Consider the following 22669-nt stretch of genomic DNA (forward strand, 5'->3'; position numbering starts at 1 on the left):
GGGCCAAGTTGGTCCCCAGTGGGTGGAGCTGTCCCTTCAGCACTGCCGCCATGGGAGTTGCACCCTGGTAGCATGATTGAGCTAAGCCACCAGGCTGAGGGACAGGAGCTGCTCTGACAAGTCATCCACAGTTGGCTCTTTAGGGTGGGTGGAGCTCAGCCCTAGAGCCCTGAGAGGGCTACAAGCCATCTTCCGTTCTGTCTGTGACCTGCTTGAGCTCAGCCCAGAGGCAGCACTTCTTCTCTCAGCACTGTGGGCTCCTGTGAGACCCTGGAGAGAAGGCAGGGCTGATGATGTTGAACAAGCCTTCACCTTCCCTAGGCTTCAGCTTCTTCCTCTGAAAATCAAGGGGCCTTGGCCAGATGATTTACAATCCTGCCCAAGAGTCAGGGATCCAGGTCAGAGTCCACTTGGTCATCCACCTGCTGCATAGTCTGTTTCCTTACCTGTCAAATGGAGAAATAGGAAGAGATAAAATAGCTGTAAAAATACCTCCCTATAGCCAGGGTCCATAAGAATTTGCCTTGAATAGCATTTGTATGAGGCACATTTCCAAATGATTCTCACAGCAACCTTGTGAGATATTCAGGGTAGCTCAACAGAGAGTGACATAGGAAATCAAGGCATCCTGACTCCTACCTAGTTCAGTGTTTGTTCTACTCCTAGTTTCCATCATGTTCTGCTGCCTCAAACCAAGGTCCTTTTCAATCCCATCTCTTGGCCTCTACATCCTGTCTAACATTTTTTTAACCAGTGCCCCTTGATGGTGGTCAGGGAGGCTGAAGAAACCTGTCTGAAAGGTGGTGGTAGTTGTTAGTTTCCGATGAGTTGATTCCAACTCATGGAGACTCATGTGTTCAAAGTAGGACTGCTCCATAGGGTTGTCTTGGCTATAATCTTTATGGAAGCAGGTTGCTAGGCCTTTCCTTCCATAGTGCCACTGGGTGGGTTTGAACTGCCAACCTTTAGGTTAGCAGTTGAGCACGAACCATTTTCACCACCTAGGGACCTTATTGTCTGAGGAGAGGATTCCTTAATCCAACCTCCCCAACCAGCACTGAGAAGAGCAGAGACTTAGAAGGAAAGAGAAATTCAACACTTCCTGTGACTATGAGCATACCCACCTAGGGGAGCAGTGTGACCTCAGAGAGGGAGAGGTGTGAGGGTCTCTTCACCTGCCTCCCACAGGGACCTGAGGAACAATGTCATCAGCACAGTGGAGCCCGGTGCCTTCCTGGGTCTGGGAGAGCTGAAGCGCTTGTGAGTGACATGTCTTACCCTCAACCCCTCCAGTTCCTCCTCTTATCCCTGGGGAAAGTCCCATAAAACCCATGAGCAACCACTCTTTTTTCTATCCCTTCTCCACAGCCCTACCCACAGCTTTCCCTCCTGCCCCAACACAGGGTGTTAGCGGAGGTTAAACAAGTGGACATTTCAAGCTCAGATGTGGCACTGGCCCAAACCCATCTCCTTTTTCATCTTGCTCCACACACAAGCCGCAGTCACACATGTCCCTCACACAAGCAGAGCCATGAGCCACCATGTGGCCGACTTGCTGAGGTTATGTGTGTGTCTCTCTAGAGATCTCTCCAACAACCGGATTGGCTGTCTTACTTCCGAGACCTTCCAAGGCCTCCCCAAGCTTCTCCGACTGTGAGTGAGGCGAGAAGGCTCACCTGAAGGAGGGTTGGGGAGGAAGAAGTCAGCACCAAATTCCTGCAGGTGTCTCCTCTCACCCCTCCCCTTCTCTGACCTAAGGTCTATCTCTCTGTTTCCCAATTCCCTACAGAAACATATCTGGGAACATCTTCTCCAATCTCCAGCCTGGGGTCTTTGATGAGTTGCCAGCCCTTAAGGTTGTGTGAGTATCTTTTCCCAGCCCAAAGACTCAGAACCCTGCTCCCTTCCTCAGCCAGGAGGGAGGCACATAAGCCCTGGGGCCACCATGGCCAGCCTTATGAGTAGGTAGAACAGAGAGTGCCTAAAACTGCATATTCAACTTTCCATGATTACCCAGTGGGTGGAGGAGTGCACACATACCCACGTTTGCCCTCTCCAGCCCTGACCAGCCTCATCCCCTTCCTGGGACCCCATCCTCACCCCAAAGGCCCACACCCCCTCTGCTGTACTCTATGACCCCTCTGCAGGGACTTCGGCACTGAGTTCCTGACCTGCGATTGCCACCTGCGTTGGCTGCTGTCCTGGGCCCGGAATCACTCCCTGCAGTTGTCAGAGCGCACACTTTGCTCCTACCCCAGTATGCTGCATGCCCAGGCCCTGGGTGGCCTCCAGGAGGCCCAGCTCCGCTGTGGTGAGCAATTCCTCCCCTCTGTCTACTGTGGACTCTGACTGCCCCTTCGAGCCCTAATACAATGGCCGAACTCCCTCTGAATAGCCCCACTCCTCCCTCAGACCAACAGCCTGTCCTGCCCAAGATGGTCTTGGCCCAGGGGCACATTACTCAATAAGCAAGGTAAGCACCAGCTTACCTGTGTGTTTACTTACTAATCTGTAGTGAACAGTTTCACATAGTTTTTGTCACATCTTTGGTGTTCACTATAGATTAGTAAGTAAGCCCATACTTACCTTGATTACTGGGTACTGTGTCTCTGTTAAGCACTGTAAATTTGAAAAAAGGCTTTGATTCTGTAGGAAGGTGCTGTGGGGTTGAGAGACAGAGAGATGCCAGCCATACATAAAAGACATACCAGAATCTTTGATGTGGTAAAAAATATGAAATTGTTCACTACAGATTAGTAAGTAAACATAAGTAAACCTTGCTTACCTTGCTTATTGGGTAATCTGACACTGTATCGGCCTTAAGTGTTATTTTATTGGGCAGTAGCCATGTTGTCTAGGGCAGCCTCTTCCCCTCAAATCTCACTGGGCCTCTGTTGGTTTTCTAAACTTCTTTTGGGGCTGCTCGTGTATGTTTTGATTGGGTCCTACCTCTTGGGGTGGGAGCTCTGGTAGCATAGTGCCTAAGGCATTTGACTGCTAACCAGAAGGCTGGTGGTTCAAACCCACCAGCCACTCCCTGGAAGGAAGGTTGGGCAATCTACTTCCGTAGTGATACCACCTCGGAAACCCCAGGAGGGGTCACTATGAGTCGGGTCTAACTCGAAGGCACATAACAACAACAACCTCTTGGGGTAACAAGTGTGCTATGGAAAGGAGCACTTCTATTTGCCCAAAAACTGTCTACTCCTCTCCTTTGCTCTTATCTCTGGAGGCCTTCTTTTGACCCCTTTTCCTTCCCCAGCTGCTGTGGGCTAGAGACAGAGGGGGGCTGCCCTGCCCCCCAGATCCTCACATATACATGCAGGCACACAGGCCTCACTACTTGGTATCTCCTCTGCAGAGGGGGCCCTGGAGCTGCACACGCACCACCTGATCCCTTCCTTGCGCCAAGTGGTGTTCCAGGGGGACCGGCTGCCCTTCCAGTGCTCTTCCAGCTACCTGGGCAATGACACCCGCATCCACTGGTACCACAATCGGGCCCCCGTGGAAGGTGATGAGCAGGCAGGCGTCCTCCTAGGGGAGAGCCTCATCCATGACTGCACCTTCATCACCAGGTATAGGCTCTGCTACAGCATAGTGGCTAAAGCACTTGACTGCTAAACAGAAGGCTGGTGGTTCAAACCCACCAGCCACTCCTCGGAAGGAAGTTTGGGCAATCCTACTTCCGTAGTGATACTGCCTCGGAAACCCAAGGAGGGGTCGCTATGAGTTGGGGCCAACTCGACGGCACAGAACAACAACAACAACCCCTTCTCAGAGCACAGCAGGACAAGTGGTGGTCACCTACCCACAAAAAGAGCTACGCCCAGACATGTCCCTGGACACGTGTTCACATGTGCATGTGCATGTGTGCTTATGAGAGCCTGGGACTAAGTCATAAATGGTCTGAATATGGAATAGGAACTAAATGGCTGATAAAATGATTGTGTCTGACATTTCTTTAGTACTTTTACAATGTATATAGTGAGTCCCATGTAGGTATCAGACTTAAACACTACAATAGACCTACAAGACAAGCATTATCTTCATGATGTTGTTGTTGTCATTAGGTGCCATCAAATCAATTCTGACTCATAGCAATCCCTGTGACTGAGGAGAACTGCCCCATAGGTTTTCCTAGGCTGTAATGTAGGAGCTCTGGTGGTGTAGTACCTAATGCATTTGACTGCCAACCAGAAGGCTGGTTCAAACTCATCAGCCACTCCTCGGAAGGAAAATTGGGCAATCTACTTCAGTAGAGAAACCACCTTGAAAACCCAAGGAGGGGTTGTTATGAGTCAGGACCAGCTTGACAGTGGTGAGTTTGTTTTTTGGTTTTGGAATGTTTACCAGAGCAGAGCACTAGGTCTTTCTCCCTCAGAATGGCTGGTGTGTTCAAACCACCAACCTTTGGGTTAGCAGCCCAGTACTTTACCACTGCACCACTGCTCCTTTATCTCCGTAATAAAGATGGGGAAATTACAGCTCAGAAAATAATTTCATAATCAGAATAAAAGGAATACAGACTTGCATTCCTCCCTAATTTAACAACATAAAAACAACTGGAAGCCAGCATCCTGTACACTCCAGACCGTGACACCTGTGGGTGGACTGGCCAGGGGGCTCTCAGGAGGGTGGCAGGGCAGGGCCTGCAAGTGCCTCACTGAGCCGCCTCCTTTGCCCTCAGTGAGCTGACCCTGTCTCACATCGGCGTGTGGGCCTCAGGAGAATGGGAGTGCTCCGTGTCCACAGTCCAGGGCAATGCCAGCAAGAAGGTGGAGATTGTGGTGCTGGAGACCTCTGCTTCCTACTGCCCTGCTGAGCGTGTTGCCAATAACCGTGGGGACTTCAGGTTAGGGTCTGCTCTGCAGAGAACATCCCTGAAGATCCAGCCTCCAACCCCAGTGCTGGCAGTCCCCAGTGCCCCCAACACCATCCCTCACTGTTGCATCTGAGACCACAGTCTCCCATCTTCTTTTGTCATTCAGTTCTAAGGCCCTTATCCTTATGTATAAAATTACTCTTAGATGTGCTGCACAGACCTGAAGGTTTTTATTTGCTTCCTGACATTAACAGTTTATAAAGCTTCTCCACAAGAAGTGTCACATTTTAATATCCCTATGACCATCTTCCTAAGGCACTTGACTGCTCACCAGAAGGCTGGCGGTTCAAACCCACCAGCCACTTCTCGGAAGGAAGGTTGGGCAATCCTACTTCCGTAGTGATACTGCCTCGGAAACCCAAGGAGGGGTCGCTATGAGTCGGGGCCGACTCGACGGCAAACAACAACAAATGACCATCTTAATTAAGTGGTACAGGCATTATTCTCCCAGTGTACAGGGGAAAATAGGCCCAGAAAGGATAAACAACTTGCCTAAGGCCATACCTAATAAATGGCAGAGCTTGGAATTGAACTCAGGTCTCTGAGTCCAGCCCCCATATCACCAGTGACAGTATTGTTAGAACAACCACCTAATTGGAAGTGCAGCTTGGAAACCCACTTAAGGCAAGTCCAAGCCCTCTCTCCTTGATCCTTCCCCACAGCCCAGAGGGATCTGGGATCACACTGCTAAGAGAAGGAGGGGTGGGGGGGCTTGCCCTAAGGAGCCTGGATCATCTGTTCCGTTCCTGCCTCTGCCTCCAGGTGGCCTCGAACTCTGGCTGGCATCACAGCCTACCAGTCCTGTCTGCAGTACCCCTTCACCTCAGTGCCTCTGAGTGGAGGTGCACCGGGCACTCGAGCCTCCCGCCGGTGCGACCGTGCTGGCCGCTGGGAGCCTGGGGACTACTCCCACTGCCTGTACACCAACGACATCACCCGGGTGCTCTACACCTTCGTGCTGGTGAGGCCAGGAAAGGGATGGGAAGGGGACACCCCATCACCCTCTGGTTCAGGGAACCAGGAAAGGAAGAAGCCTGCTGACCCCATGGGGTAAGGGGAGCCCACCCCAAGGCTGCTGTGCATCTCCACAGCTCCGTGGTGTGCACAGTGAGAGTGTGGTGGGGCCACACCTTGTCTCTGGGTGCTCTCTGCCAGCTTCCCCTCCCCCCTGCCCAAGCCCTGGGGAGGATTCAGATCCTCCATCCCATACCCCAGCACCCCTCACCAAGGCTTCTTTATCCACCAACAAACACTTCAAAGAGACAAGTCAAGGAAAGAGGGAAGTCGTAGTCCCATTATGCTAGGGCCAGTAGTCCTAAAGTGGGCAGCATTGAATTGCAAGGATGCATACCTCTGATCCCAATTCGTGCCATCCCCTTCCCAGGCACTGCCACCCTGAGCTACAGCTCAGAAGACAGAGGCCTCCTAGGGGTGGTTCTGGGTGAGAAAGAATAGGATAGGATGACCCTCTTTCTTCCTTCAACACCTTCAGATGCCCATCAATGCCTCCAATGCACTAACCCTGGCCCACCAGCTACGAGTGTATACAGCTGAGGCCGCCAGCTTTTCGGACATGATGGATATAGTCTATGTGGCTCAAATGATCCAGAAATTTTTGGGTTATGTTGATCAGATCAAAGAGGTGAGATTCCACTGGAAACCAAGCTTTCTCATGCCCAGCCCCTTGGGGCCCAAACCCCACTCCTGCCCTTGTCCTTCCCAGCTGGTGGAGGTGATGGTGGATATGGCCAGTAACCTGATGCTGGTGGATGAACACCTGCTGTGGCTAGCCCAGCGTGAGGACAAGGCCTGCAGTGGCATCGTGGGTGCCCTGGAACGCATCGGGGGTGCTGCCCTCAGCCCCCATGCCCAGCATATCTCTGTGGTAACATGGGTCATAGTAGGAGGGAGCTCCTAAGGGGGCTTAGCACTGGGAGGGGCATTAGAGCCGACCAGGGCCAGTTCTCATTATCCAGGAGAAGAGAAGAGAAACACTACTTTCTTAGTAACCAAGTTCTCCAAGTATGCACCTGCCATAAGCCTAACCAGCATGGACCACTATACGTGACTAAATGTTGATTGGTGTGGTATCAACTTCTAAGTTATCAGGGACACAGAAAAGGAAAGGGAAGTCAGTGACACTGGATAAGTTATGGAAAACTTTGTGGTAAGGAATGGTGCTTAAGGGATGTTATTATATGCCGTCAAGTTGATTCCAACACTATAGGACAGAGTAGAAATTCCCCACATGGTTTCCTAGGCTGTACTCTTTAGTGAACAGATCATCAGGTCTTTTCTCCCAAAGAGTCAATGGTGAATTCCAACCACCGACCATTTAGTTTGCAGCCAAGCATTTAACCATTTTTGTCCACAGGGTTCTTTTGTTGAAGGGAAAGCCTGATGGAAATAAATGAGAGAAAAGGTCAAAGGGGTAGAAGGAATAAGAGGAAAGCTTGTAAGAGAACAGATAGCACTTGCAGTCGAGTGAGGAGTCATGGAATCTTTTGTTCCTTGAGAAGAAGGTGATATGTCCAATATGAGGAAGGCATAGTTAGCCACTTAACAACTACAATATAGCACCTTCTATATACAAGATTGTTGTTATTTGCCAATGAGTCGGGGCCGACTCGACGGCACATAACAACAACAACAACATATACAAGATAGGCTGCTCAGCACTTCAGGAGATAAAAAGGTAAGATATGTTCCTGCTCTACAGCTTAGTTGGGCGAATAAATCTAGCACATGCTCAGAGGTGAGCAGGATACAAGAAAGGGTAAGGAAAAGTGCTGAGCAAATGGGAGAGCCAAAGGAAGGAAAAGGTGCTGCAGCCAGCAGTGGGCAGGTAACACTCTGTGGCAGATATAAGACAGTGAAGAATAAAGCACAGGGGGACACCACCTGGACAAATGTGCAGAGGGAACACACTGTCTCAGACAGACCAAGAGAGGGGCTGTCATATTTCAAACTGCGGAGTGACACATTCCTGTCCCTAGAACTCGAGAAACGTGGCACTGGAGGCCTACCTCATCAAGCCACACAGCTACGTGGGCCTGACCTGCACAGCTTTCCAAAGAAGGGAGGCAGGGATAGCCACAGCACGGCATGGCAGCCCCGGCCAGAATCCCCCACCTGACCCTGAGCCCCAGGCTGACCAGCAGCTCCGCTTCCGCTGTACAACAGGGAGGCCCAATGTCTCCCTGTCATCCTTCCACATCAAGGTGGGCACTGGGGGAGGAGGTGTGGGGCATGAAAGGGCTAAGAGGGGAGGGGCCCAAACTAGGTGCCTGGTGGGGGCAGGGCGTGATCTAACAGGAGGCAGGATCCAGGAAACGGGGAAGTGGGGGGTGGGAGAAGAGGGAGGCAAGAGGAGGGGACTGGAAGACATCAGAGTCCTAAGGGCTCCTGGGTGTCTCTGAGGAACTCCCATGTCCCCTCAGAACAGCGTGGCCCTGGCCTCCATCCAGCTGCCCCCCAGTCTGTTCTCATCCCTTCCGGCTGCCCTGGCTCCCCCAGCCCCCCCAGACTGCACCCTGCAACTGCTCGTCTTCCGAAATGGCCGCCTCTTCCGCAGCCACAGCAACACCTCCCGCCCTGGAACTGCTGGGCCTGGCAAGAGGCGCGGCGTGGCCACCCCTGTCATCTTTGCAGGAACCAGTAAGGGGCCAAACTCTCCCTGCTACTCAGGATCCTTCCCAAGTGTCTTTCCTGTTCCCCTTCATTCTGCCCTTTCCTCATCCACAGCGCCCCCCAATGTCCTGGTGAAGTTAGCAGAGGTGATATGGGCCCTTTACCATTTCCCAAGGTGGATAGGTCTGGGCCAGGCAGAGATGTCCCAAGAAGAGAAGGGGTCGGTAAGAGAAAAGACTAGATTCTATATTCCAGATCTGTCAAATTTCAAGAGGGCTATAAGCACAAACCCTTGACCCATCTCTTCCAAAACACACCAACACGCTTCTTGTTCTCCCACATACCTGCATGTGTGAACGCAATGATGGAAAGAGTCCCTGGATGTTGCAAACATTAGGCTGCTAACCAAAAGGTTAGAGGTTCAAGTCCACCCAGAGGTACCTGGGAAGAAAGGCCTGGCAATCTGCTTTCCAAAAATCCACTATTGAAAATCCTATGAAGCACAGTTCTAAACACAGCACTGTCTTTGGTGTTACAAGGAATAAAATATATAGGATACACACACACACACACACACATACACAGAGTCTGCCATCCAGCTGAGCAAAAAAAATGGATGTTACAGGAGGCTTCTGAAGCCCAAGTAAGACATGTTCTAAAAAGGCTCTGGGCCATTGTGGCCGGAAGAGGGATTGACATGGATGGGCCTTGAGGAATGACTGGGATTTTGAGAGACACCAGGAAGGGTGGAGATCCAGGCAGGGAGGAGGCACTCATAGCAGGAAGAACAATGTGAGCAGAAGTAGGGATATACCATGTTTGATTATCCCTAGCTCGGGGCCTGGCACACAGGAAACAAGGTGGATATAACAGGGGTATACCCTCAGCTACCTCATCCTCCTCTCTCTGCTCAACTCGGTATCTTTTCTCCCAGGCCACTTATCCCATGTTCAAAAAAAAAAAAAAAAAATCATTGCCATCAAGTCAATTCTGACTCATAGCAACACTGAAGGACAGAGTAGAACTGCCCTACAGGGTTTCTAAGGCTGTAATCTTTGCCAAAGCAGACTACACATCTTTCTCACACAGAGCAGCTGGTAGGTTGGAACTGCCAACCTTTTGGTTAGCAGCCAAGTGCTTAATCACTGCACCACCAGGGTTCCCCCAGTTGCTCCACATATGCCTTAATTCTATCATGATTTCACCATCCAGCTTGAAAATTTAGCTTCATCCTGGGCCCCTCCTCCCCACTCCTGGCCTGTCACAACCATCCCCTAATTTATGTTTGCCAGGCTGTCTCCATCTTCAGTCCATCCCACACACAGACACAAGGTTCAGAGAGCCCTTTAAAGCCCTTCAGTTGTTCCCACTGCCATAAGAACAAAGCCTGTCTTCCTCCATGTGCCATTTAGGGTACTGTGTGAGGTGGCCTCATCCCTTTCTCACAGCCAGAGGCTTTGTTGTCACTACCCTGAGTTCATCTCCTGATCCTAGAAGATATACTTTCCTGGGTCATTCATTCTGACCATGAGCACTTACTGAGTACCTGGCATGTGCCAGACCCCGTGCTGGGGCCGGGGTGCACCCCACCCAAGACAGCTCAAGGAACATGCAGTTCATCAAGGAAAACAGGCTTTAAACAAGTCATTGTAAGTGAAGCTCATATTACCAAGCAGTGGTGCACAGATGGCATTCTGGAGCATGTTAGGGCCATAGCTGGTCTTCCCTGAGGAACCAAAAGTTCCTACTGAGCCCTGAAGGATAAGTAAGTATTAACTGAGGAAGAGTAAAAGTTCCTGTGAGCAGCTGTGTGGAAGTGTGTGAGAGAAGGTGGTAGTTTAATGTGATGTACCCCATATGCCAGGCACTTTCCCTTCGCAGCTCTTGTTCATGGTTTCTCTCCCTTGCTGGGAATGCCTCCACCTCACCCTCCCTCCATCCCACCTACCTAATGCAGTGTCAACTTTCCCTCTTAAGGGTGCTCTCTTGACTCCTCTCTGCAGGCCTAAGACTGAGTTCTAGCTCCCTCGATATTAGCTTCTATACTGGGAACATCCTCCCTGGGCACCTCAGCCCCAGAGTCCTAGCTTCTTGGAGCACATATTCATTTGGCACTCTAAGTGGACCACTGCTTAGTACTTACGCTTTTTTCATTCATTGTGTCTCCCCAGCTAGAATGAAGCCCCTTGTGAGCAGGGCCCATATTTCCCTCTAATCATATCCCACGAACCCAGATCAATGCCCTGCCCCCAGCAGGTGTTTATATGCTCTGGCTGCTGATTCTTAGTTCTACCTGAGCCTGCCTCCCTGCAGGCCTGTGTGTATGTGTGGATTTCCCTCTCCCCCATAGGTGGCTGTGGCGTGGGAAACCTGACGGAGCCAGTGGCTGTTTCGCTACGCCACTGGGCTGAAGGGGTGGAACCTGTGGCAGCTTCATGGAGCCAGGAGGGGCCTGGGGGGCCTGGCGGCTGGAGCTCCGAGGGCTGCCAGCTCCGTTCCAGCCAGCCCAACGTCAGCTCCCTGCACTGCCAGCACTTGGGCAATGTAGCTGTGCTCATGGTGGGTGAAATGGGCCCAGGGTCAGAGGAAAAGGGAAAAAGGGAATGTGTGAGAGGTGGAGGCAGGTTCTCTGACGACCTGAGGCCAGACAGAAATAAAGGCCAGCAGCCTTATCTAGCTCCATAGCTGTCAGGACTCACAGGGAACTTTCCTCTGATCTCCCCCATACCTTTCCACCTTTCAGAAGACAGGGAGGTCCTGCCTCCAGTTCCACATCAAGAGAGACAGATCTGGAACTACACTGCCTGGCCTTCAAATCCTGCACTTTCTGAGCCTCAGATCTTTAAAGTGAGGGGGTGGTGGTGGTGGTGGAATGTAGAACATTTCTACTCTCTCTGGTCACCCTCCTCACTCATTGCTGTTTTCCCTCCCTCATCACACTTCCCACTCCATTTTCTCAGATACTAAGCAGCATGCAACTGTATTACAGACAGAACCTTCCCCCTATTTCCTCAACTCTGATTGTTTAGGCTGGAGATCTCAAAAATCTCCAGAAAGATGGATAAAAGGGGATGAAGGCAGATAGGAGGTTGTTGAGGCTACCTAAGCGTAGACATCCTGATGCTTACGTCCTTGTCAGCACCCAGGCTGGCAGAGCTTGGGAAAGGAAAACTGGCCTGGAGGACTGCTAAGGGCTCCACGGGATGGCCTCTACCAGCTTCATCATACCCACTTCCTCTTTTCACCCTTTCACAGGAGCTGAGTACTTTTCCTCGGGAAGTTGGGGGCTCAGGAGCAGGGCTGCATCCTGTTGTGTACCCCTGCACAGCCCTGCTACTGCTCTGCCTCTTCTCTACCATCATCACCTATATCCTCAACCACAGGTGGGCACTTCTGCAGGATGAGAGGGCTCTGGTGGGAAGGCAGTGGGTCTCACTAAGTATTGACAAGTGTTTCTCAGGTAGGTACACATGACTTTCTCAGGCTCTTGTCTTTGAAAGTTCTGAGGTCAGAAACCACATTTCAGGGGTTGAGGACTTCCTGCCCTGTGGCCTCTATCACATACACACTTTTGCATGCACACAAATACCTGCACTTTGCCATCCCCTTCCTTCTTTGGCCCTCCCAGTGGCCTGGAGACCCCATAGGCCTGATCTTGGGTCAGGGTGGGGGCATTAACCAAATACTGTTTCTGGGGCAGCTCCATCTACGTCTCCCGGAAAGGCTGGCACATGCTGCTGAACCTCTGCTTCCATATGGCCATGACCTCTGCTGTCTTTGCGGGGGGCATTACACTCACCAACTATCAGGTCGTCTGCCAGGCGGTAAGCAAAAGGGGTTTGGGCAGTGGTGTGTGTGTGACAGTAGCTACAAGATTAGTAATGGTGACCTAGGCATAGAGTAGGGAGCTGCACAAGAAGGGAAAGGAGGCTCATGCAAATAGGCTCCAGCTCCATTCTCTGTGTCCAACCCAGCTGGGGAAGCGGAGGGGGTCGTAGAGGTGGAAGAGTAAGAATCAGGTCAGAGAAAATAGGAGATAGAACTCAAAAGTAGAGTGGGCACCTGCAATGGAGAAGTCAGGGAGGAGCCAGAAAACAAATGGCAGGGCAATGGAGAATCTCCAGAATGCAAGAGAAACTTGGGGGAAAATAGAGAGGGTAACAGCAAGGACAGAACCCCGAGGAGTATCTGAGTAGCTGGCTGGGTAGAGTAAAAGACCTGTGGAGTTGGAGGCAGGAGAAACAGAAGAACGCTAGTGGGGATGAGGCTCTGGGATGGCACAGTAGTAGCAGCCCAGGTCCCCCAACATCAGTGCCTGATCCTGCAGGTGGGCATCACTCTGCACTATTCTTCATTGTCTACACTGCTCTGGATGGGTGTGAAGGCCCGAATCCTCCACAAGGAGCTCACCTGGAGGGCGCCTCCTCCACAAGAAGGGGACTCTGCCCTGCCTGCTCCCCGTCCCATGCTCCGGTACATGCTTCCACCTGTTAGCTGTGCAGTGGGAGATGGTCTCAGAGGGGGGTGTAGGACACCAAAATCTGTTCTCCCAGGGTGGATGCAAGGTGGGAGATCAATTTCCAAGGAAAGAAGAGGCAAGGCCTGAGGTGGTTCCAGCTTGCACAAGACCACAGAGTGGGTACATCCTAGGGCCTTTCAGCCATGACATCAGGGAAGATCATAACTCCGAAGAGCATTGGGCAGGGACCCCAAGAATCTGAGTGGCATCCCTGGCTTCTGCATTGTTTAGGGAAAGAAGGGACAATTCTGGACTTCTGTCCCTTGGAACCATCTTGGCTAATTCCCCCAGGGACCTACTAGACCTGCATCCCTGGCAAAATATTCTGACAGAATTTAAAGGGGAAGAAAGATGGGACAGAGATTACTAAGTCCAAGGGTTCTAAGCACCTGGTTCTTCCTTTCCCCTTCCCTTCCCCTCTGACCCCCAAACCCCAATCCTCTCCAGGTTCTATTTGATCGCTGGAGGGATCCCACTCATTATCTGTGGCATCACCGCTGCTGTCAATATCCACAACTACCAGGACCACAGCCCGTAGTGAGCACACCCCTCCTGCCCAGCACCACTCCCTGCCTACCTTCAAACCTACCCATTCAGGCACCAGATGCCTTCTAGTCCATTGGCAGGGACACCTGCCAGGGACTGCCCAGCCAGTGACCCAACCCAAGCCCATGCATGTTGACTGTGCCAGTTTCTCCCTCTCTGCTCACCTATCCTCTACTTCCACAACCATCTCAGCCTGTGGGCCCTACCCCAGACATGCTCCCCTTCCTCACCCATTGCTTCGGTGTCTCCCCTCAGCTGCTGGCTGGTGTGGCGTCCAAGCCTAGGAGCCTTCTACATCCCTGTGGCTTTGATTCTGCTGGTCACCTGGATCTACTTCCTGTGCGCAGGGCTGCGCTTACGGGGTCCTCTGGCACAGAGCCCAAAGGGGCGAAACAGCAGGGTCTCCCTGGAACCAGGGGAGGAGCTGAGGGGTTCCACCAGGCTTAGGAGCAGTGGCCCCCTTCTGAGTGACTCAGGTTCCCTTCTAGGTGCTGGGAGCTCAGGGGTGATAACGTCCGGGCCCCCGGAGAATGGTGACGGCCTCTACTCTCCAGGAGTCCAGCTGGGGGCGCTGGTGACCACGCATTTCCTATACCTGGCCATGTGGGCCTGCGGAGCTCTGGCGGTGTCCCAGCGCTGGCTTCCCCGTGTGGTATGCAGTTGTCTGTACGGGGTGGCAGCCTCCGCCCTGGGCCTCTTTGTCTTCACTCACCACTGTGCCAGGCGCAGAGACGTTAGGGCCTCTTGGCGCACCTGCTGCCCTCCGGCCTCAGCCTCGGCTTCCCACGCCTCACCCCGGGCTCTGCCCACTGCTCAAGAGGACGGTTCCCCAGTGTTCGGGGAGGGTCCTGCCTCCCTCAAATCCTCCCCGAGCGGGAGCAGCGGCCACGCGCCGCCCCTGGGCCCCTACAAGCTCACCAACCTGCAGCTGGCCCAGAATCAGGTGTGCGAGGCAGGGGTGGCAGCCCGCGGGGAAGGGGAGCCGGAGCCCACCGGCTCCCGGGGAAGCCTTGCTCCACGCCATCCGAACAACTTGCCCCATGGTCGCCGAGTGCACAAGAGTCGGGCCAAGGGGCACCGCGCGGGGGAAGTGGTCAGCAAGAACAGGCTCAAGACCCTGCGCGGGGGCACGGCGGCTGGGGCCCCAGAGCTGTTGAGCAGCGAGAGCGGCAGCCTGCACAACAGCCCGTCGGACAGCTACCCCGGCAGCAGCCGCAATAGCCCGGGAGCTGGCCGCCAGCACGAGGGCGAGCTCATGCTCACGCCATCGGAGGGCAGTGACACGAGCGCAGCGCCACTTCCCGAGGCAGGGCGGCCGGGCCAGCGCCGCAGCACAAGTCGCGACAATCTCAAGGGCGGCGGGGGCGGGGCGCTGGAGAAGGAAAGCAAGCGTCGCTCATACCCGCTCAACACCGCCAGTCTAAACGGCGCCCCTAAGGGGGGCAAGTACGACGACATCAATATGACAGGCACGGAGGCGACCGGAGGCGGCTGCATGAAGACGGGCCTCTGGAAGAGCGAGACCACGGTCTAGGATGACACTTTAGAGCAAGATGGCCCTGGGCTTCTTACCCCTCACCCCCACCCCGGCTCCTCCAGGGCCCGCCCTCAAAGACGTCTTTTGGTACGTCAACAGAGTTGAGATAGAAGCGCCGGGTGACAGCTCCAGCTCTCACCAGCTTTAGTCCTGGAGTCAGGGGAAAAGGAGATAGATGTTTGCCAGTTTCCAAGAGGGCTATCTCTCGGGACAGCGACAGACAATCCCAGAACACTTGCGTGATACATCTCCATCCAAGCCCAGGCTAATTCTGGTGACCACTTTATTGGTGCCTACTGGGGTAGGGGCTAAAGTCCCATAGGTCTATGTTGTTGTTGTTGTTTGCCGTCGAGTCGGCCCCGACTCATAGCGATCCCTCCTTGGGTTTCCGAGGCAGTATCACTACTGAAGTAGGATTGCCCAACCTTCCTTCCAAGGAGTGGCTGGTGGGTTTGAACCGCCAGCCTTCTGGTGAGCAGTCAAGTGCCTTAGGCACTATGCTACCAGAGCTCCTAAAGTCCCATAGGTCTATAGCAACCCATAAACAAGGTGGAAGGGCACAGTGCAGCCCCTGGTCCTGAGTTCCTCCTTAGGTACTATGCATCCATCCACACTGCCTCACTGGTGGTCATCACCCTTACCAGGATAACATGATGGGAGTTTGGGAACTGCCTTCTCTTCTCACTGCCCTCTTCCAAGTCAGCCCAGTCTACCTAGATCTAGGACCTCTCTCCTACCCAGGTTTTGGCTAACAAGGGAGCACCCAACCTAGTGGATGAGCCAGGTGACAAAGACTAATGGGAGGTAACAAGGTGCTGTTTTTAGGCTAACTATGCAAGAGGGGATGGTGGGCAGTATGAAAAGGCAGCTTTGGAGATCAACCAGTCCTGTGGGAGGGTAGCTGGTGGAAAGAGTGCACAAACAGGGATAAAAACACCACTCTCATAAAGTACCACACAAACCTTACACATGGCTCAGAGACACTTCATTTAGACCTAAAAAGCTGACTGTGCCAGACATCTGAGGATGAGGATGATGTGAGGAAGTAGAGGGAGCTGGTACTTGGATCTGACGTAGAATCTAGTCATGGCCAAATGTGGTCCTATAAATAATGCTCTAAAGAGAGTGTGCACTGTACAGCTGCAGGTGGTACTGGGAGAAGCACTCACTGTCAATTATAAGACCCATATCCTCATTTTCAGCCTTCCAACACCAAGGGAGTGGGGGAAAGCAAGTTCCTGCCTCAGTGAGGCCATTTGGAAGAACCATTCCCAATAGCTCACTCTCCTGGTCTACAGTTCTAGAGAAACCCCCAAAACATCAAACCAGCTTCCTGACTTAGAAGCCAAGCCAAACCCCCTGAGGTAGTTGCTGAGGTCTCTGTAGCTCATCTGGAGCCTGTGCCTTCTACTTGGAAACACTAGGACCCATGTTTTTCCCAACCTTAAAAGCAACCACCAGCCTTTTTAATAGTGTCAAATGAAAGTGAAACCATGGGCCTGATGAAGAGTAACAGAAAGCCCAGGCCTGGTCTGGGCCCCTCCCAGGCTCTGTGCCACCCCAGCCCAATCACAAGGTGAAAGAGGGCGTACAGGAGGAGGGAAAGCTCACACTCCTTAGGATGGATCCTGTTATTTATGCTTGCTGCACAGACTGTATTAGACAGAAAAAAGAAAAAGAAAAAAAAAAGCTTTGTATTATTCTTCCACATAACGCTGGCTGCTGTTTACATACCCCGCCAATGCCTTAGCACTGGAGAGCTTTTTGCAATACGCTGGGGAAAGGGGAGGGAGGGAATGAAAAGTGCCAAAGAAAACATGTTTTTAAGAGCTCGGGTTTTATACAATAGAATGTTTTCTAGCAGATGCCTCTTGTTTTAATATATTAAAATTTTGCAAAGCCCTTTGAACTATTAAAGTCTACCCACAATTCTTTTCTTATGAGATAGAGGATCTCATGACACCGTACACATAAACCTACCAAGACTTGGTGACTGGATATAGGGCTGCGAATACCCCCAGTTCCTGTTCCTCTGAGGGATGAGACCATTGGAAATGCCAACGGTTCTACAGTAGCAAGGAAGCCCCATCAGGCCTATGCAACATTAGGAGTAGTGTGTCCAAATCAAAGTGGAAGCAAGAGAGCACCTGATATTTTCCCAGACGCTTAAGAGATAAACCATACCATTGCATATGAATATATGTATCTTGCTCTTTGACACTAAGGATGTGACTTTCTCTTCTATACATGGTCATCCCTGTAGTCCTCCTGAGTTCTACTCCAGAACCTGGGATCAAAGTAATCATACAGTCCCTCTAGGTTCCTTCAAAAAAGATAACACCTAAAGTCTTGTACCCATTTATTTCTCAGAATACGACTGGGCCTATTACCAAGCTGCTGTCAAAACGAGGTGAATGTGTATCAGAGTGCATTAGGTACACTCTTGGTAGCTGGTCTAGCAGCTTGGGCTCTCTGAAAGTCCCTAATTTCCTCAGGGGTACGCAAATACTGCTCTATTTCACTATCAGAAATATTCTCATCTCCAGTGACTGTGCAGACAGGAGATGTGGGTCGGAGCTGTTTTGGGGGCTTCAGCATGCAGGGTGGAAGGAGAAGGGCAGGACTAGCTGGTCGTTTCCCAGCAGGCAAATCTGAGGAGCTATTCCCCACCTTTTCTTCTCCCTGTCTTTGCTCCTGCCCCAGTCCCTGCAGCTCCCTCTCATAGGCCTCCATCTCTCCTGTTCCATCCCGAAAGGCCTTGCGGACCAGGGTGTGGCGGTGCTGGAGAAGATCTCCGATGTGCTTCACCACAGACCGTTTGTTCAGTTTCAGGATCTGCAACCAGGCTAGCTGCTCAGCCATCTTCAGCAGCACAGCCAGCAGCTCTTGCAGGCGGGAAGAAGCAGGGTAGGGCAGGTCTACATTTGCCAATTTACAAAATCGGGTGAGGGAACATGTCAGACGTCCTGAAGGCTGCAGTGACTGCCAGGCCAGGAAAGCAGCTGCAGTGATAATAGGCAAAGGGTGCCGTCCAGTCACCAGCCACGTCTCATTCGCCAGCTCCACTAACTGCAATGTTCGTGACAGCATCTTCTCTTTGTCTTCCACATATTTGGCTGGCACAGATGGGGAGGCCTGGAACAATTTGAAGCTGAAACAACCAAAATGAGGGCTGGTCTCAGTAACTACTATGAGGGTGCTATTTTTCCAAGGAGAGAAAGAATAGTCCACTCAAGATGGGGAAGCTCTTCTCTTGGGAACATTTAAGCTTGCTGGGCAGCAAGTTTACACAAGGTTTTCTGCTTGTTAGGCAAAGGGAAAGAGAATGCAGAAGGAAGCTGACATTTATTGAGCACCTCCCTGTCAGCCATTATTCTGAGTGCTTTACAAATACTCTCATTTAATCCACACTATACCCTGTTACCTACATTTATAGTTATAGTCATCAGCTAGTAAGAAACCAACCTTGAAACCCAAAACTATTAGACACCAATAGCCTTAGCTTTCTACTATATTTGTCAGAACAAATGAATATAGGTTACTTATACAATTTTTTTAAAAAAGACTAGCTTCTTAGCCCAGAACTATCATTTATTAGCATCCTGTGAACTTCATTCACAGATAATCCAGCAGAGGCAGGCCTGCTGAACATAGCCCTGCAGACCATGCACTGCACAACTCAGGAACTATCATTCACAAATAGTACAATGTGAGTGGTATATCACCACAGTCCTATGCTAAGACTAATACCTACTTCCCCTGTATCATTAAATTACTGTGAGGACAGAGGGATTGAAAATTAAAACACAGAAATGTAAAATGGGATTGATGTTACTACTACTAGACACAGACAGGAAGAATGGATTTTTCTCCCACACTCTTTTAGATAGATTTTAGTCAAAACAGAGACAGCCCAAGGTTAAGAGGATTTAGGTCTCAGAGAATAGGCACCCATCCCATCCCAGTGGCTCCTACAAGGCAAGTACCTGCTACAGTAGGTCTTCACTAGGTCTGCCAAGCACAAAGAGGGCACATCCAGCCCCAGAAGCTTCACTATCTGCATGTAGGTGCCAGAAAACACATCCAAATCAGCATATATCAAGGTGCAGATGGTTCCCATGGTTAGGGGCCAGTTATGCTGCCTGCAGGTGATTAAGACACAGCACCCCACCAACACCTCCTTCTTTTGCAGCCTGGCAGCACGAATACCAGAGTGCTGGTACGCCTGTTGGTAATAGGCAACTGCTGTGTCCTCGAATGTCGAAGGCAACTGCAGAATTCGACAAAGATCTCTCACTCGGCGGAGACCTAAGAAAACCCAGAGCAAGAGTTAGAGGCGGTCAAAGGAGCTTCTGTGTAGTGCCTAAGAATTTCTGCTAAAGTGGCTTCAGACACCAGAATCACAAATAATGTCCCTTGCTATGCTGACAGAAATGACATTTGGTACGGTCATTCTAAAAGCACAAAGAAATTTATGGAAAGAAATCACATCCTAGCACTTTTAGAGGCTAGTTTGATTCAGGGTCAGGCCAAAGTTTTATCCAGGCTCCTTGAGGCCACCTCAAACACACCCCTGCACAGACTTAAACCTTACATTGAACTGCTGCTATCTCTCTCAGAACCATCCCCACCTTTTATTTCTAATTATCCTTCTAAGGCATTTGAGTGCTAACCAGAAGGCTGGCAGTTCAAACCCACCAGCCACTCCTTGGAAGGAAGATTGGGCTATCTACTTCCATAGTGATACTGCCTTGGAAACCCAAGGAGGGGTCACTATGAGTCAGATCCGACTCGATGGCAGGGCATTTGGTTTTGGTTTGGTCTACAACAAGAAGCCCTGGTGGTGCAATAGCTAAGCACTTGGCTGCTAACCATAAGGTTGTGGGCTCAAACCCACCCAGTGGCTCAGTGAAAGATCTAGCAATCTGTTTCTCTCAAGACTGCAGCCTAGAAAATCCTACAGGACAGTTCAATCCTGTCACATGGGGTCACTATGAGTTGACCCCATGACACAACAACCCTAAGCCAGTAATACTGAAAACAGGAAAAGCAAACAGATGGACTTGGCCATCAAAATAACATTCTTTAAAGACACTGTGTCATAAAAAGGTTTATTCTCACCTCGTTGCTGGCTGCGACTAACTTGTTCATTTTCTCCTGTGCTTCGGGAGTATGTTACCTCTGTAAGACAAGGAGCAAGGAATAGCTTGTTTAGCCTTTGATTCCCAGATCCCTTCCCTCCCATATGAGACCAGGGAGCAGAATTCAAATCACCGAGTATCTACTCCATGACTCACAGAAAGCACCCATCTATGCAAACAATTGCTCATCCAGTTTTCTATGTCCACAAGCAGTATCAAATACACAGAGATGGGAAAGGGTAGGACTGCACTGAAGTGGCCCAACTGTTTGAAATTTCAGTCATCCTTCCTGCACATGTAACCCAGGAAAAAAAGAAAGAGAGAGAGAGAGAGAGAGAGAGAGAATGTTTTTGTCTATTAGTGCTAAAAATTATTTCAGGGCAATACTATGTGCTTTATTCCTAAAGAATTAACCCACAATCCTTCCACCATGACCTGAACAGACAAGTTGAGTGAAATTTTGTTTCTCTCTTAGCTTCATTCATTCAACATTTATTATATCTCGTATATATGCTGGATTCTGTACTATATACTGAGAAAACAAAGATGAATAGCAGTCCGAACTTCTGCAACTAACCAGTTTACTTTGGACCGTTTTTCCCATATTTAAGTGCGCGCGGCAAGCAAAGGGAGGAAAATAACATGTTAATCCCGCCACCATTCTCGGCCACCCCAAGGCCTAGGGAGGCCGGCCACAGGTACCTCGGAGGTTGCCCTCGTCTGCGAAGGTGGTGGTAAGGACCCCTTCTGTGACCACGCAGCCGCAGTCGGAGCACACCAGTTGGCTTTGAGAATAGTGCGAGTCCTCCACGAGCTCTGTGGAGTTGCACTCGGGGCAACATCGTCCGCCCGGCATCTTACATCCTGCACAGGACACCGTGAGGTTCTTCGCTAGCGCCGGAACCCTTCCAATACGTACGTTGCCTCCACAACAACAGTGCAGCCGCAGAAAAGAGAAGGGGACTCTTTTAAGGACTGCACCTTCCTCTTCCGGCCAGCGCTAGGGCGGAATAGGAAGGCTGGCGGTTAAAACCCACCAGCCACTCCTCGGAAGGAAGGAAGGTTGGGCAATACATAGTGATACAGCCTCGGAAACCCAAGGAGGGGTCGCTATGAGTTGGTTCCAACTCCAGGGCACGTAACAACACAACAACAGGTCGGCGGCGGCGCACCACTTCCGGTCTTTTCATGTGTTGACTGGAGTGGAAACCTGAGCTAGAAGACGAGGTTCCTGGTCTGAATTGCCTGAGTTAGCCACTCTCCGTTTGAAGTGGGAACACGCTGGGGGTTTAATTTGCGAGAACTTACTGCATACACAACACGTATATTAGACAAGAAATTGTTACTATCGTGTAACAACTGCCCTTTTTAAATCGGTAAATAATCTCAGGTTCTCTGTTTCTCTGCTGCAGTGGCTGTTGATTTTGGCCATAGTAAAAAGCGTATTAAGGAGCTCTGGTGGCGCAGTCCTAAGGCATTTGGCTGCTAACCGGAAGGTTGGCGGTTCAAACGCACCAGCCACTGTGTGGGAGAAAGATGAGAAGGTAGTCTGCTTCTGTAAAAATTTTCAGCCCTGGAAATCCTGTGGGGACACTTCTACTCTGTCTTGTAGGGTCGCTATGAGTCAGAATTTACTTGCCGGCAGGGTTTTTTTTTTTTCCTCCCTCTCAGAAAGCATGTCTCTAAAAGGCAGAGTAGCTTAGTAAGAGAGCAGGAAATTGGGTTCTGTTTCCCAGAGCTGCTTCCCCAGGCAGGTTGTTTCCTCGCTTTGAAACCGATTTTTCTCAACTGTAGAATGAGGGAGTTGAGTTAAAATCTAGTTTGCTATCAAACTCAAATGCCCTCAGAGGCTAGACAAAGAATGTCTGCCTAATGATGTTTGGAGTGAAAAAAGTACGGAGTCGTAAGGCCTTTGGTAAACTGGAGAGTGCAAGAAAATTTGTTTTCAAAACCTTGAGCTTTAAGATGCTTAACGTTTGATTCTGGCCCCAAAGTTCTCGACTTATATAGTATATATAAACTATATATATAAACTGTGCCTTTAGTTATGATATTACAGAAATACATAGAACATGATCAAACACAAAACAAAGCTTAAAAATTAGATGACTGGTGGGACTGTAAAATGATAACAACCACTGTGGAAATACAACAATTCCTTTAAAAGTTGGAAATAGAAATACCATTTGATCCAGCAATTTCATTGCTAGGCATATATTCTAAAGAGGTGAGATTGGGGACATGAATAGATTTATGCACACCCGTGTTCATCATGGGAGCTCTGGTAGCATAGTAAGTACCTAAGGCACTTGACTGCTAACCAGAACGCTGGCAGTTCAAACCCACCAGCCACTCCTCAGAAGGAAGGTTGGGCAATCTACTTCCATAGTGATACTGCCTTGGAAACCCAAGGA

The 22669-nt window shown here is 50.7% G+C and overlaps 2 protein-coding genes across 2 annotated transcripts in view; one reads left to right on the plus strand and one right to left on the minus strand.

Moving 5' to 3' along the window:
- Window positions 1-15111, plus strand: part of ADGRA2 (adhesion G protein-coupled receptor A2) — a 50710-nt gene extending 35599 nt beyond the window's left edge. Inside the window, exons 3-19 of the mRNA XM_007934971.2 lie at window positions 1189-1260; window positions 1582-1653; window positions 1790-1861; window positions 2148-2311; window positions 3362-3575; window positions 4688-4852; window positions 5645-5843; window positions 6375-6524; window positions 6606-6767; window positions 7879-8103; window positions 8323-8539; window positions 10863-11071; window positions 11768-11895; window positions 12213-12336; window positions 12840-12985; window positions 13479-13568; window positions 13833-15111. Coding sequence (XP_007933162.1) covers window positions 1189-1260; window positions 1582-1653; window positions 1790-1861; window positions 2148-2311; window positions 3362-3575; window positions 4688-4852; window positions 5645-5843; window positions 6375-6524; window positions 6606-6767; window positions 7879-8103; window positions 8323-8539; window positions 10863-11071; window positions 11768-11895; window positions 12213-12336; window positions 12840-12985; window positions 13479-13568; window positions 13833-15111 — 3688 coding nt within the window. The remainder of the gene's footprint in view (window positions 1-1188; window positions 1261-1581; window positions 1654-1789; window positions 1862-2147; window positions 2312-3361; window positions 3576-4687; window positions 4853-5644; window positions 5844-6374; window positions 6525-6605; window positions 6768-7878; window positions 8104-8322; window positions 8540-10862; window positions 11072-11767; window positions 11896-12212; window positions 12337-12839; window positions 12986-13478; window positions 13569-13832) is intronic.
- A 2424-nt stretch (window positions 15112-17535) lies between these two features.
- On the minus strand, window positions 17536-21111 carry BRF2 (BRF2 RNA polymerase III transcription initiation factor subunit). The gene is made up of 4 exons (XM_007935055.1): window positions 20958-21111; window positions 20236-20295; window positions 19101-19422; window positions 17536-18265 (listed from the first exon to the last, which is right to left on the minus strand). Exons 1-4 carry the CDS (start codon window positions 21109-21111, stop codon window positions 17536-17538), a joined length of 1266 nt encoding a protein of 421 aa, XP_007933246.1.
- Window positions 21112-22669: the final 1558 nt, after the last annotated feature.

This window comes from Orycteropus afer, unplaced genomic scaffold (assembly GCF_000298275.1).
Source record: "Orycteropus afer afer isolate SDZICR_OR568_19922 unplaced genomic scaffold, OryAfe1.0 scaffold00024, whole genome shotgun sequence".
Taxonomy (NCBI): domain Eukaryota; kingdom Metazoa; phylum Chordata; class Mammalia; order Tubulidentata; family Orycteropodidae; genus Orycteropus; species Orycteropus afer.